The 15,174-nt window shown below is 55.1% G+C and overlaps 1 protein-coding gene across 9 annotated transcripts in view; it reads left to right on the forward strand.

The window, feature by feature from the left end:
- ARHGEF2 (Rho/Rac guanine nucleotide exchange factor 2) overlaps positions 1-15,174 on the forward strand; it is a 126,743-nt gene that overhangs the window by 84,900 nt on the left and 26,669 nt on the right. For 8 of the 9 annotated variants that reach the window (XM_039512712.1, XM_039512709.1, XM_039512710.1 and 5 more), the window contains one exon: positions 2,253-2,403. In XM_039512712.1, the coding sequence (XP_039368646.1) occupies positions 2,253-2,403 (151 nt within the window). Of the gene's footprint in view, positions 1-2,029; positions 2,157-2,252; positions 2,404-15,174 lie in introns of those variants that run through there. The other variant, XM_039512713.1, reaches the window with a different exon arrangement.

The following is a 15,174-nucleotide window of genomic DNA, read 5'->3' on the forward strand; positions in this document are numbered from 1 at the left end:
GGGTTCTGCGCAGAGTCTGATCGGTCGCCCAGCTTTCTGAGAAGTGTCTCTTCAAGTGCTTTGAGATCCTTGAGTGAAAGGCAAAAATCTCACTCCTCTTCTCCAGAGAGCTGCTGGTGTGTGGGGCGTGTTATGGACACACGGGAGAAGTTCCCTGCCTATTTGGGAATCTAAATTAGACAGGGATTAGTGACCAGCGTTGCAGTAGGCAGCGAAGTCTAGCGATTGGGCACTGGGTTCGGAGTTAGGAGACCTGGGTTCTATTCCCAGCTCTCCCACAGACCTGATGGGCAGCCTTGGCCAAGTCACCTCGCCTTTCTGTGCCTCAGTTTCCCCTCCTGCTCTTTCTGTATTGTCTCTTTAAACTCTCAACCCTTTGGCTTGTCTCTCGCCATGAGTCTGTACAGCACCTAGCACCATGGGTCCTGGCTTTCACTGGAGGCGCTAGGTGCTTCTGTAATATAAATAATTTGCAGCTTTGGGTGTGCAGGGCGGACACGGTCTGTTTTCTCTCACCGAGACACGTGATGCAAAGCTGACTTGAAGTCAGAAATAGCTAGGACTAGGATTACTCAGAACTTTGCAACAGGAAGTGACCGGCTGACTTCCTTTTTCTGAAAGGAGGGTGCCATGACAACCTGTCCCCAGCCCAGCGCCAGGGGCTAGATCCTTAACCCTGTGGCGGCTTCCAATCTTTGTAGGGTTTGTGTTCTTCAAACCTCCAGGCCACACGGGCGAAGGCCGGGGGGAGGGAGGGTTTGCGGCAAGGATGGAGAGACCTGGTTCGGGTCAAATAAAATAAAACGTCACCTGGATTAGGGCAAACTCACTAAATTCATCGCCTGCATCGAAATTGAACTCGGGGGTGTAGGAGTGAAAATTTTAAGCCAGCGCTTGAATGCGCAGCAGCGGCAGAACTGGAAGTCAGGACTCCTGGGTTCTCTTCCTGGCTCTGGAGAGGGAATGCAGGCTAGTGGCTAGAGCAGGGGCTTGGGAGTCAGGACTCAGGGATTCTGTGCCCAGCTTGGCCACTGGCTATCTTGGGGACCATGAGTTGCTTTGCCTACAGGCTGTAGTGTCCCGTGCGTGGTAGAGAAGGCCCAGGTCTCTGTTATAATTAGTAAAAGGAGGATTAGGGGGGCGGGGGGACTGCGGGACCCAGACAGACCCTGTGGTTCTCTCTGGCTCCCAATCTGTGCTGCCCAGTGTCGTCACATGCAGTCTTTGAGGGTCCTGGCCTGAACGCTGCAGTAATGGAGGTTTTCTTGACGAGCTGTGAGGCATGAGCGTCGGGTTTGAAACGCCGCCTGTTCGAATCTCCGTGGGGTCAGCTCAGCCCTTGGTTGGGCAGATAATGTGACTGTCTGTGGTCTCTTGGCTGAGTCTGAAAGCCCCTGATGCTTTTTCACAGCCCACACTGAGATGGCCATTTACCCTGAGTAATGATTGGCTTCTGTCTTCCACCCCAGAGGTGGCTGCATTTCAGGAGCACCCTGTCTGGGGACCCGGTGGGATATGAAAGGCACCAGATACATCTTTAAAGCATTACTAGGAGACTCACTGCACAATGTTTGGTTGTTTTTTTTTGTGGGGGTCCTTTCTTGTTGAGCATCCAAAGCCAGTTCCCCCTGCCCCATTTTACACAGGGTACCTCGGCCCCTCTGATCTACAGGAATAACGGGTGTAGATCTTCCCTTGGGCTGGTCTATCACACCCGGGTCTGTGCCGCTTTATGGCGTGAGGCATCCATGGCAGGGTGGGGGTGTATTTCTTAAGCAGACACACGGTTGTCATGGTTATCGGAAACAGGGAAGTACAGGAGATTTGAAATAACTGGGTGTCTTCTCCCATTCTCCTCCGTGCACTTTCTCCCTCCTAGGATCCCCGTGCTGCGGATTCCCGTGGCTCTGGCTGGCTTTTCTAGCCCCCCTCCCCTGCCTCTTTTACCCCATCCTGGTGTGATTGTCCTGCTGGACGGGACATCAGCTGGGTTCTGGTGACCCAATAACACCCCGTCCCCGCATCTGTTTGCAGCGTCGGCCGATTTTCCTGGAATACCCTTGGTGCCCTTGGTCGGCACCATGAGCTGGAACGCGAAACGACTGGCCGAGGGAGGGACTATCAGGAAGGCGCAAGCTGGAGGGAGGGCCGCCCGGGTGAGAGGCTTCTAGGGTGGTCATCCCGTTCTCGGGCGGGCGGGGGGTCCCCCTCTGCGGAGCCGCGGTTTTAACTCTCTCTCTGTCGGCCAACAGAACAAAGAGAAAGAGAAGATGAAGGAGGGCAAGGAGAAGGACGCCCGCTACACCAACGGGCACCTCTTCACCACCATCACCGTCTCGGGCATGACCATGTGCTTCGCCTGCAACAAGAGCATCACGGCCAAAGAGGCTCTCATCTGCCCCAGTGAGTAGCCGCGCGTCGGCGAGCGACTTGGTCTTCAGTTTCCCCCGCCTGCGCCTCCTTGTTGAACCACCTGCTCCTCTCACCTACCCTGTCCACATCTTCCAGGTGCCGCTCTGCCTCTGCCGCTCTGTCACCCCGCGTCTCCGTTTCCTTCATCCCTGTCTCCTCCTTCCTACCTCCCGCTCCCCGGGCCTCCCCTGCCTCCCCATATCAAGCCTCACCATCTCCTCTGCCCCTTCCTCTCTCTCATCACCTCCCAGCCCCGGCTTCTCTATCTCAGTCCCCCCAACTCAACTGCAACCTCCTGCCCATCCCGCGGCATCACGAGCCGCTCCTGGAGCAGGGAAAACACGTTCCACTCCTGAGTGAGAGTAAAACCCTCCTTCCCGCAGCACCGGGTGGCTGGCTCGATGCGCCCCTGGCTACTACCCATGGAAGGGCTTAACTGGGTTGATGGCGAACAAGAGGATGGGTGTTAGTATGAGAGACGATGCTTCTGTGTTTGCACAACTATATCTGGATGCAGGAGTGTGCTGTCCGTGGGGGGCCCCACGTAGCCTGTAGACACGTTTGTGGCTTGCACAAGACATCAGTGGTGTTCAATGGGATTCCCGGTGCAGGATGGGGGAGAGATTTTAGGGCACCGAGGAGACAGACTGTGATGGATACGCTCGGCTGACTTGCATTGCCTTCTTCTATGCACCTTAGTTGTACACACGGTCCTGATCTGATTTGGTGTGTTAACTACTCCAGTTCACTGCATTGCCCGGTCAATTGAGTAGGTCGTGTGCTCTCTGCATCTTGGGGACCTAGCTCTGTTCTTTACACCAGAATTGCTCCCGATACGTGAATCGTTGGGGGAAGCTCCCCGGTTCTGCTCTGTTAGTCGATTTCTTTTTGATCGGCCGCACGGGGAAGGTGCAAGATGCAGTATGTGAAAATCTTTGCTCTAGCGGTGAGATTTTTCCACAGGAGTAAGCCTGGGCGACGTCAGTTATGGCTGCACTACAGCCGTCTGCTGGCCCAGGGGTGCCTGTCAGGGGGGTGATGGCTGATGGACAGAGCTCTGCCGGCACAAGCACCCAGTGTAGACACAGTTGTACTGGTGAAGCTGTGCTTTTACCGGTGTAACTTTTCGCTCCTGGGAGGTGGTTTCACTAGACCTACAAAGCAAGAGAATGTACAGCTGCATCCACCCTAAGTACAATACTCCAGTACAGCTATACCAGTAACGCGCTGCTAGTGTAGACATGATTCAGCTGGAGTCACTGGCATGAAACCGATATACACCAGTGGGAGGCGGGTCTGGCCCGTTGACTCCAGTGGAGCTGCCCCGATCTACCCCAGCTGGGGATCTGACTCGAAGTTCAGTCGAAGGATCGTGCAATGGCTCGTTCTCCAAATCCTCAAGGAGAGGCTAGTGCCTGCGTGTGTGGTCGGGCCAAAGCGCTGTGGATGAGCGGGAGGTCCTGTGGCTGGGGGTGGGTTTTGCCTTCCCTGTATTCTGGCCGGGTTTAGCTGTTTCTGAAAGGATCATTCCCATAGCTGATGTAGGGGACGGCTTACAAATAAAACGCGTGGCTCTGTGCATACAGGCCCTGCCCTGCCCAGGCTCCAGCCAGCAGGCAAATCCCAGCTGTGGCTGGGAGCGAGAATGAAATTCCATCTCCTTGCTGTGTCTCATTAACACGATGCCTTTCGATCTCAGCGGGCGGGCGTGTGGGGAGAGGGAGCAGAGATTTCATTCAGAAGCTGCGGTTTCTTCCTCGTCGAGTTTAAAAGTGCTTCTTTCTCGCTGTGGAGCAGACAGGGCTGAGCTGCTCAGCGCGCCCAATCCAGCTTCCAGCCAGCATAGGATTGTTCCCTACAGCACATGCTCTTTGCCAAGGAAGTGTTGTCCAGTGGTTAGAACACTAGCCTAGGACTTGGAAGACCTGGGTTCAATTCCTTGCTCTGCCACAGACTCCCTGTGTGACCTTGGGCAAGTCACTTAGCTGCGCTGTGCCTCAGTTTTCCCATCTGTACAATGGGGATAATAGCTCTGCCTTGCCACATAGGGAGAGGATAAATGCGTTAAAGACAGGGAGGTGCTCAGATACTCTGGTGGTGGGAGCCAGATAAATATGTGTTTGTCCAGGCTAATTGTAAAGCCCCTGAGCAATGTAGCTATCACTGCTTCTTCCCTTAGCTTCATCTCTCATGCCTAGTTCCTACCGTCCTCGGTGTTTCCACCATCCGGATCTCTCTAGTCGCTGGATACAATTTTCAAAAGCACCGCCGTGACTTCGAAGCCGAAGTCCCATTTTCGAAAGTGGCTCAGGGCTTGTCTGTACGGAGCGGGGGTTATTTCAGCCTGGGGTCCCGTTGCCGATACCTGCATCGGAGGACGCCGTAAACAGCTGCACGGAGCTGTGCAATGCATGGTGGGAAATCCCCCACCCGCTGCCTGGCTGATGCTCTGGAATGGGGGTGACTGCCCGCTAAGGTTGCAGCAGGTGCTCTTGGAGGATTTAGGTGAAAGAAATAAGAGAGGAATAGTTGACTGGAGATGCAGGGTTGTTCCCAGTGGCTTGATTTCCAGTGGTGCTGTCTCCCATTGACTCCCTAATCAGCCTGTTTAAATACCTAATTCTCTCTCTTTCAGTCTCTGGGCTTGGTGGCTCGACTCTGCTTTCCTCTTTGCCCTGCCCTCCAGCCCTTTGATCAGAGATGCTAAACCCTAGACGGCTGGGGGAGGGAGTTGGTCTGGAGCGTCCCATCCCTCGGGTTTGGCACGGTGGATGTGCTAGTGACCTGGAGTCCCGCCACCGACCCTAGGTCTGATCCGCTCTCTTGCTCCGTTCAGGGGACGGGGCTGCACCCAGACGGGTCTGAGGGCAGAGTTCTGCCCTTGGGTTGATTTTAGTGGTACAGGGGGTCAGATCTTGTGTGCATGTATCTTGGCTATCAAGTGAGAGGGTGCACGCTGTATGCAGTTGGGTTGTCCCAGGGTTTTGGGGTTTGGCTGGCCCTTTCTGATGGGAGGCGGCTGGGATGCCACGGGGACAGCTAACCATTGCATCAGCCCTGGGTGTTTCCTTCCTGCCACTGCAGGATCAAAGCTGAGTGAGTTTGAGGAAAGCAGATGCCCCTGGACCAGGGAAATTCGTATGTGACTCTCCCGGGATGGCTTCGCCGCCTCCTGGTATCCCGTGGGCCGGGCCTATAGAAGTTAACCTATTCTAGAGTTTAATACTTGTGCCCATCACTGTGGTATCTGGGCAGCTGTTGATTGCAGCCCTACTGCTTGCTTGTGTTTGGATCTTGCTCCTTTGTTTTTTTTAAGGAGATGTTAAAACTTAGGCGGATCATTAAAGATTCCTCTACACACGAGAAGAGATGCTAGCCCCAGGGGCCTGGCCAAATTCTAGCTCATCTCGCACCGTTCATCTGACTCCAGCGTTCCCTCCTCTGCCCTGCAGTTTCAATTGGATGCTTTCTTCCTGTCCGAACGCACCCCAGGATGTTGCTGTGTGGCTGCTAACCAGTTGCCGCGTTGCGCCCCAGAGGTGGACGCACTTCGGTGGCGAGCAGTGCCGTAACTGCGGTGCGTTGGGATGGAAGACGGCGAAGGGGCGTAAATACGAGCTCTGGATTGTTATTGTAGGTGTGCCTGGAAAGAGGTCTGTTCACGGTTCGGAAGCGCTATGGGGCAGGGACTGTCTCTTAGTTCTCTTTGTACAGCGCCGAGCGCCGTGAGGTCCTGGTCCATGACTGGCGCTACCACAATACAGAGAACAAACTACCAGGTGCTCTGGAAGAGGAACCCGTTGGAGACGTGGGCTTGGCTCTGAGAAGCCATGTGCATATAAGGAGGTCCCGTGCCCACCCCCCCGCGCGGTCAGTCCCTGTAATCTGGCTCCTGCAAGCCCTGCTGTCTCGCGGGTTACCTGGCTTTGCGCAGGGTTCCTGAGGCTTGCCGGCCCTGCAGCCTCATGGGACTTAGTGCGGAGGAGGCCAGAGCGCTGCCGGGATTCCCTCCTGGCTGCCAGCTGAACGGTACAGATGTACGGAACGTTGTTCGTTTCCTGTCGGGTTCTCCGGCGGGCGGGCGGAGGAGGAGATGGAACGGCTTCCCTGGGGATAATGCACTGAGTCACCCGGTGGGAGGAATCCCTCCCCACTCCGCTTTCAGGCGTGACTCCCACCCGGCTCCCCTCCGAAGCGAAATCAGGGCTGGCGACAGATTGACGCTGTCCTCCCTGAGCAGCGGCAAAGCAAGCTTCCCCTTCGCCGGCCTGCGGCTGCAGATTAGCCCTGACCTGAAAGGGTTAAAGGCGGCTGTGTGGGGCGTTCGCCCTTTCAGCTGCCCGGTTACCGCATGTGCATGCTTTGCCCTACGAGGAAGGAGCTTGGTGGGTCCGAGCCGAGGGTTCGCATTTCAGAGGGAGCTGGAGGCCGAGAGCCATGAAGCTCCTTTGGAAAATCTCATCCCTTGATGGCCATGGTAGCGCCTAGCGGACCCAGCCGAGATCGAGCCCCTGCTTTGCCAGGCACTGAGCGGAAGGTGTAAAGAGATGAGGCAGACAAAGCGTGGGGAGGCGCAAAGAGGGAAAAGCGACTCTCCCAAGGTCACGGAGCAGGTCAGTGGCAGAGCTGAGAATCCCGACTCCCAGCCCAGCGCCCTCCCCGCTAGCCCGTGCTGCCAATCCCTTATTGTTACCACCATGGGCCGGATTCCGGGTCCTGCTTTCAATCCTCACCCCCTCCAAGCTGCGCTGGGTTAATGTATAACCGGCCAGTACAGATCCAGCTCTGTGCCAAGAAAGAGCAGCCGGGCTGCAGCCGTGTGGCTGGGCAGGAATGTTTGCAGATATCAGCTCCCCCCTCTCCCCGTTGGTCAGAGACCCTGTGGCGGTTAATAAATAAACGTACGGAGCGGCAGCGGCTATTGTTCTCTGTCGTTCCCATCCGTTGCTGGAGTCCATCCCACGTCCGGTCATCGGGCATCTTGTATGTTTTGTGTCTGTACCTCCGCCAGTCTAGTCTGCCCCGGCTGGGACGGGTGGAGCCAGGGCCGCCTGTCTGGTCCCCCCCATCCCCAAGGCGGCAGTGAGGGGTACCGCCAAAGAGCCAGCGGTCTGTATGGCCAGCTGGCAGCCGTCCCAATGCAGGCTGCTGTCTGCAGCAGCTTCTAGCAGCAAGCTCCCCGGTGCGTCGGTTTAAACTGGTGCAACTGTCTCCCAGACACCAGGCCTAATGGGAGCAACACCCAACCGTGCCAGGTGGGAAGGGAAGAGGCGATTTGGGAGCTGAATCTAGACTGGGATTGGCCACGGGGCTGAGATCCTCTGGCACTGCGCGGCACGGTCTGTATGCCCTGATATGCAGCCTTGTTATAAAATGAGCTGAACAAGCCCCCTGGGAGACAGGCTGGTGACTTCAGTTTCAGCCGGGTGGGGGTCGCTCCCCGAATCCCGTCCAGAGTCCCACGGTCGCAGCTGTTCCCAGCCTAGACGGCCCACTGCTTCTCAACAGCTGCCGTGGCCGCGGGCTCAATCGGGGCCTTGTGTCTGCAACATCTGTCTGCAAAGCAGCTGCCAGCTCTGGGGTAAACAGCTTTCGCTGCCCTTCAGAGAGGATCTCACCCGTGGGAAGAGAAATGGAGTTCTCGTCCCCCCCCCCCCCCCGGCCCTAGGATCCCGGCCCCATGGCACGGGGAGGGGGAAGGGAAGGTCTGCTCTCTGTCGACCCCTTAGCACCTGCCTGCGTCCATCGCATTGCAAAGCTGTTGCCTGACAGTCAGAAAAGTGGCTTGGCTGGAAATGCGATTGTGGAGCGGCCATCGGCTCTGCCCTGGATCTACCAAACTGGCTGGGTGTCCCAGCGGTAGCAATGGAAGCGTGCTTGGCATTCCCTTGATTCTGCCATTGCTGGTAGGATAGACTGCAGCTTGCTGTCCCCTAGCTGGGTCGGCTCATGTATATGGAACGGGAAGAGACAGCTGTGGATGCTATGGGCACGTGGCTATAAGCAGGCAGGGCTATAAACCCTCATGCTTCAGGGCATAGAGCAACCTCTGATAGGGTCAGGAAGAAACGTTTCCCAGGGACAGGTTATTGTGGAGTTGCAGGATTCTTGCCTCTTCCTTCGATGTGGCAGGTGCTGGTCACTGTCGGGCCTGGGAGACTGGGCTGCATGGCCCCTCAAGTCTGATGACAATTGTTTGTATGTAGAGTAGAGCTTAGAGGCCCCAAAAGAGAGCAGGGCCTCCTGGCGCTAGGTGCTGTACGTGCACAGTGAGTGACAGACCCTACCCCAAAGAGCTGAGAGTCGAAATAGGCAAGACAGACAAAGAGAGGATTCTTTTCCCCCATCTGTGAAACAGGAAGCTGAGGCCCAGAGATCTCCTGAGTTTCAACCCACCGTCTTACCCCCAAGCCCACCCTTCCTCTTACTGAGCGGCTGTGTGGCTCCGAGGGCAGAGGGTGGCGTTTCAGTGGGTGTGGTTCAATAGGCAGCTCCTGCCAGCCTGGCTTGTGCGTTTCTAGGCACTGAGAGAGGAGACTGTCCCATGCATAGGCAGCGAAACCCGCGTCACTGCTCGAGGCCATTCCCGATCAATATTGCCTGTTCCACGTGGGCTGAAGTGCTGGCAGCAGCTCTGGCTACAGCAGATGGGAGAGACGGGCTGGCATGTGGTGTTTTCTGCCATCCTTCCTCCTCTCCTGGTGCGTGATGAGGGACTGCCTTTGCATTTAATTTTATGGCTTTTGGGTGCAACAGTTCACACTTTTTAAAAAACCTGGCTTGGGGTGGTGCCTACAGGCGCGTTCTGCTTGGGGCTGAAAACCCATCATGGCCCCTACCTCCTCTTTGAGGCTTTTCATCAGTACATCTCAATGCATTTTAGGATCGTGATTCCCCATCTTACAGTTGGGGAAACTGAGGCACGGGGAGGGGGAAGTGACTTGCTTAAGGTCACCTGGGGGGAGATCTGGGACTAGAACCCAGGTCTTTGGAGTCTCAGTCAAGTGCTCTGGCCACTAGGCCCCACTGACGTTTATATGAAATGGCCCCTGCCCCAAATAGTTTATAGTCTAATGAACCACTGAACACAAGGCCTGGTTCTTGTCCGCAGTCTGGACTCTCTACATCACTCCGGCCGTATAAATGGCATAAATGACACTGGCACCTTACGCTGCCAGAGTGGTGCAAGGGAGTCCTCAGTGAAGTTGATGATCAGGCCCTAGGAGGGGTAACACTGGATCAGAACTCGGGCCGTGAGTTTCGAAAGGGACTCCTGATTTTTGGGAAGTCCGACGTGAGAGAGGCCTGGCTCTCAGACAGCACTGAGCACCAGTTCTCCCAAAATCTAGCCCATTCGGGGCACCCAAAATCTCAAACCCCCTTTGGAAAATCGTCGATACAGGTTTCCTCCCCATTTATCTCTGGTGAGACTCCCTCTCCCAGTGGCCAGTGAAATGTTATTTCCTAGCTGGGCTGCAGTCGGGTCAGTTTTAGGCCATTTCCCCTGCTTTGATCTTATTGTATTTATGGAAGTGAACAGCCCCAGGGGGCCAGCCTGGGCATTGTCTAGCCAAACTGCTTGATTGTGTTCTCCAGACTCCGCCTTTTCCCGCATTCACAGAAAGTTCGTGAATCTCGATGTCGTGAATCTCGATGTCGAGGGCAGCGTTCCTATCCCTGACCTCCAGCCTGGTGGTGGTTCGTCTGCTCCCCCAGTCGTGGTTTCATTAGATCTTGCTACATAGGGTCAGGCTTGGCCGGTACTGGGACAGGAGACCTGTGTAGAGTGAGCAATGGTGCAGGAAGTGATGCCCGCGTATCAGGTGGTGATGCCATCCATGCCCGGCTGTGTGGAAGAGAAGTGGATGTAGCTTCATAGACTCCAAGGCCAGAAGGGTCCATTGTGATCATCGTGGCCAGGGGTTCTCCAACTTCATTGCACCACGACCCACTGCTGACAACAAAAATTACCCCACGACCCCAGGCGGGAGGACAGAAGCCTGAGCCTGCCCGAACCCCGCTGCCCTGGGCGGGGGGCAAAGCCGAAGCCTGAGGGCTTCAGCCCCAGGCAGGAGGCCTGTAACCTGACCCCTGCCACCCAGGACTGCAGCCCTCAGGCTTTGGCCTCGTTCCCTGACAGTAGGTCTCAGGCTTCAGCCCGGAAAGTCTAACTCTAGCCGTGGCGACCCCATTTCGCGACCCACCGTTTGAGAACCACTGATCTAGTCTGATCATCTGGATGACACAGGCCAGAGAATTTTCCCCCAAACAATTCCTAGAGCAGATCCTTTAGGAAAACATCCAACCTTGCTTTAAAAATGCTCAGTGATGGGAGAATCCGCCGGGACCCTTGGTAAATTGTTCCAGTGCTCAGTTACCCTCCCCATTGTAGCCTGATCACGTCACCCCTTCATCGTCTCTTTGTTAAGCATAAATAGATTGTCTATTGCGGTAAGGCCTGTTTTCTAACCCTTTAACCATTCTTGCGGCCCTCCACTGAACCTCCTCCAATTTACCACCATCCTCCTTGAAAGGTTGATACCGGCCTGGTCGTCGAAGCACGGTTGTGTCTCCTGGTGCTTTTTGCAATGGAAGGGATGTCGGATCTAGTGTCCTGGCCAGATTCCAGTTTTAAAATTCCTGCCAGAATGATTCAAGGGGCCTGGGGGAGGAAGGCCCCCAGATCTTACGGGAAACCAATGGAAACTGAGCCAATCCCAGTCTATATACAGCCCACAGGACTCTGCTTCCCATCCTGCACAGCGGTGGGTTTTTCTGCATTGCCTAGTGGCGGTGTGCCTACATGAGACAGTTGCGTGAATTTAAACCAGTGCAAACCTCTGGGTAGATGCTCTGACTTCAGTTTAAACCGGACTTATTTAAGTCGATCAGGAACTAGTGTAAACTAAATGAGTGTGTCCACACATCCAATTTGGGTGAAACTGGTATAGATTCTGCCTTTAGCATTGGCTGCCGGTTAGTACTGGGTGAAATAACTGTTTACAATTGTGTTGTAATAACCCCTAGCTCTTTTCAGCCACAGATCTGAGACTACTTTACAAAGGGGGTTAGTTAGTATCCTGGGGAAACTGAGGCACAGAGAGGGAAATTGACTTGCCCAGAGTCACTCCCGGGGCCAGTGGCAGAATAGAACCTGGGTGTTCTGAGTCCCAGTCTAGTGCGCTAACCACTAGGCTACTCACATCCATGTGGGTAACAGCTGGGTGACAGTCTGCTGACATGTCATCTGAGGTTCAGCCACGGCTAATATGTGACTCCTCTGATGTTGCTGAAGTTGATCCTTCTTTTCCGGGAGCGGGAGTGGAGCCTGGCCTATGCCCAGGGTGCTCTAGTCTTTTATACATTGTGACTGATTATCTGTGGGTGTCTCTCCTCACACTCCTGCGCGGAGACTCCTGGAGCACAGAAGTACTGGGACAGGGTCCTGGCTGGAAGAGGTTGTCCAGAAAGCTGAGAGGCCTGGGCCCTAGTGGGGTAACTAATCTGGTGTCTGTGGAGCAGGGCTGTTTGCAGGAAGAACACAGCGACCGATTACCCAGGTGGTTCGGTTATAAAGAGGGAACTGCGTGATGAGCTGTCCTCCCTGTGCAGGCAGGAGATCCCCCAGGGTCCTCTCTCGATTCTGGCTCTCACGAGGTGACTCTGTGGTATTGGTCCAGGTCAGATTCTGCAGTGTCACTCCCCACCCGGCCCTTCTGCCGATCAAGTCAGCAGCTCGCAAAGGGCTTTCATTTTAGTTTTGCAAATGGTTTCAACATCCTTATGCCTCAGGAAACCACTGAGATCCCTTGGCTTGACGCAGCAAGGAGAGTGGGGGGGGGGGGGGGGATGAGAGGGAGGGAAGTGCCTCTGAACACAAGTTCCTTTTTCACGCCACCATTTGGCGGAGGTGTTGGTGAACTAGTTGGATCTCCGTCTGCGTGAGCCTTAGAACGTTTGCCCTCCGTGGGGGAGATGGGGAGAGCAAACAGAAGCATAGAGGGGAAGTTTCCATTAACTCTCTAACCTTCCTGTGACACCAGGGTAACTGACGCAGTGTCTGCCTGGGTCTGCAGACAGCCTGAAACAGTAGCTCGGAGGGGTGTGAACGGCCCTGTTCATCTTGGTAGCATGTTCACTCTGCAACCTAGCAAGGGGGTTCGATGAGCTTCACCTGGGACATCACAGAGGTCCCAACCCTTCCTAGGGGCAGAGCGAACTAGAGTCTGGGACAGAAGGGTCCTCCAGGGAAAGGCCAAGCCTAGGGAGATAGGTGAGGCTGACTTGCAGAGGGTGTGGGAGCACCTGGACTTTATCCTGCATCCCGTCAGAGCGGGGCGGGAACTCTGCCTGTCTACATGGTGCTGTGACTTGCACCGCCCTTGTTAACTACTGTATTCCACTGCTGGGCTGATCGACCCAATGAGACCTCCCTATGGTGTCACGAGTGGGTGGAGCTTAGGTTGTGGGCGGGGTTTGGGAGAGTACCACTTTCAGGGCCCTCTCTAGGCTGACTCCCCCTGGTGGTGAATACCTGCAGTTGGCTGATTTACATTGTAGTAGCCTGTCGGTGCTTCAGTCGTGGATCGAGAGCTAAGGTGCTAGGGGCTGTACAGAGAGAGAAAAGTTGGTCCTTGTTCGTGCCTGGCTTGACTTTCCAGCCCACATGCTGCCCCCCTTTCCTCTTCTGCCCGTAGAACATGCGGTTTCCCTTTCTGTAGTAACTGAGGTTTAGATCTGCTGCCTCATCTCTGCAAGTTCCCCTCCGGAAGAGCAGTTGTTCCTGGGCTCTGCTTATCATCTCTGCCATATGATGTTTTCCCCGGAGCAGTTGCGTGCTGCTGGTAGCTAATTCAGGATGCTTCACCATTGCTTTTCTCCAAGCACCCCTCTGGGTGGCAAGCTCTGTTTGTTTTGGCTTTTTTACAGGGCCGTTCAAGTGCAATTTAATGTGAGAGGCTGGAAAGTGACTTTGCAGGGGAAGGCCATTGCGGGCTCCTGTCCTGTGGATTTCCAGAGCAAAGCAGGCTCGCTGCAGGCGCCATTGTATTAAAACACCTTGTGCTGATAGATGAGAACCCTGCTAGCTACCTTCTGTCTCTTGCGTAATCCTTAGTAATAAAGATTCTCCAATAAATTGCACAACCCCCACCCCACACACACACACACCCCGGGATCTGAGAAACTGTCTTCTGCTGTACTCTGCAGACCTGACTGTGTTGGAAATATGGAGTGAGAGAAAGGTGTGTGCGCCCTGTTGTTTGTATTACAGTAGCACACAGCGGCCCTAATTAAAATCAGGAACCTGTTGCGCTAGGCCCTGCATGGTCACTTAGCGAGTCACAGTCGCATCCCCGGCACAATTAATCCCTGGTGCCTCTCACAACATAGGGTTCTTAGCCCAGGTTTCCTGTCCTCTGGTCTGTTGCATTCCTCTCCTCAAATCGTAAGCAGCATTTTTCACTCTCCCGTGCTAAACTGCGGCATGTCGCCCTTGGGTGCTGTGAAACAGCTGCTGTGCTCCTCCCCAGAGGTGACTGCAGTCATTAGGAGGGGCAATAGGATGCCCAGGGGCTGCTTAAAGGTGTCGTCTAAGGGCAAGAGATTCTAATGGACGCTGCGCTCCCACGCCCCCCGCAGAGGAATTTTTGGTACTGCCTGCTGCAGCTTCACTGCAAGGCAGAATGATCGTTGGGCTTGTCTACCATGCCGCTGAAAACCCGCGGCTGGCCCGTGCCGGCTGTTTAATTGCGGTGTAGACGCTCGGGCTGCAAAGTGGGAGGGTCCCAGACCTTGAGTTGATGTCTTCACTGCAATTAAACAGCTGCTTTAGCCTGAGCCTGAGTCAGCCAGCACGGGCCAGCCAGGGGTGTCTAAGTGCAGTGTAGACGTGCCCTTTGTTACAGAGGGGCAGCAGTCGTCCCCCACCACGCCCAAATGTCCTTGCTACAGCGCTGCAATTGTAGCATTGCAACAGCTGATCTGAGCTCATTTCCTGAAACAGCTGCCAAATCAGACTAAGGAGCAGCTCGGGCTCCTCCAGTCGCTCATTCGCTGAAGTAACCTCTCTCCTAGGCAGCTGCTTCGCCTCCAGCTATTACCTGCTCTTCTTGGCTACTTTGTAAAGGTTTGAGCTTGAAACAAGAGGGCTGGGCAGCTTTGAGTTCCTGCTATGCCAGCCCGCAGACAGGCCACTGACTGGCAAAGCTGTGTGCCCGCTCCCACCCCTGTGCCAAAGGGAGTCGATGGAGGTTTTTCTATTGTGCATGCAGCCCTGGGTGGATAACATCCCCAGGGCCTGGATTTACCATGTATTACTAGAGAAGTCGCAAAGCCGAGGCCAGTCCAACTGCCTGGCCTCTAGTGCTTCAGATAAACAGGAGCTCCCCTAACTGGCTGTGGAAGTAGGTCCTTTATCCTCTCTGTGGACCAGCCACCAGGGGGCAACATGAGTGAATGAACGCAGTGTGTTGCAGGCAGAGAGAAACGTGGAAGAACTGTTGCCGTGGGAGCTCAGTGTTAAAAAGGGGGGTAATTGCTGAAAGGGAAAATTGGCAATAATAAAAGCCTGGGGCTTGATCCTGCGAGGCCCCGACTGCTGAGCCCTTCGGAGCTGGTACCTATCAGCCTGTGGGTTAAATCCATTCAACGCTCCGGGCCGCAGTTCCTCAGCGCTGCCAGGGCTGCCTTGCCTGTCCCCAACTGTAAACCCTTCCGGGCCGGGCTTGTGCGCACAGCGGGGCCCTGATTCCCATCACCCGC

The sequence above is a fragment of the Mauremys reevesii genome, linkage group 24 (assembly GCF_016161935.1).
Source record: "Mauremys reevesii isolate NIE-2019 linkage group 24, ASM1616193v1, whole genome shotgun sequence".
Lineage (NCBI taxonomy): Eukaryota > Metazoa > Chordata > Testudines > Geoemydidae > Mauremys > Mauremys reevesii.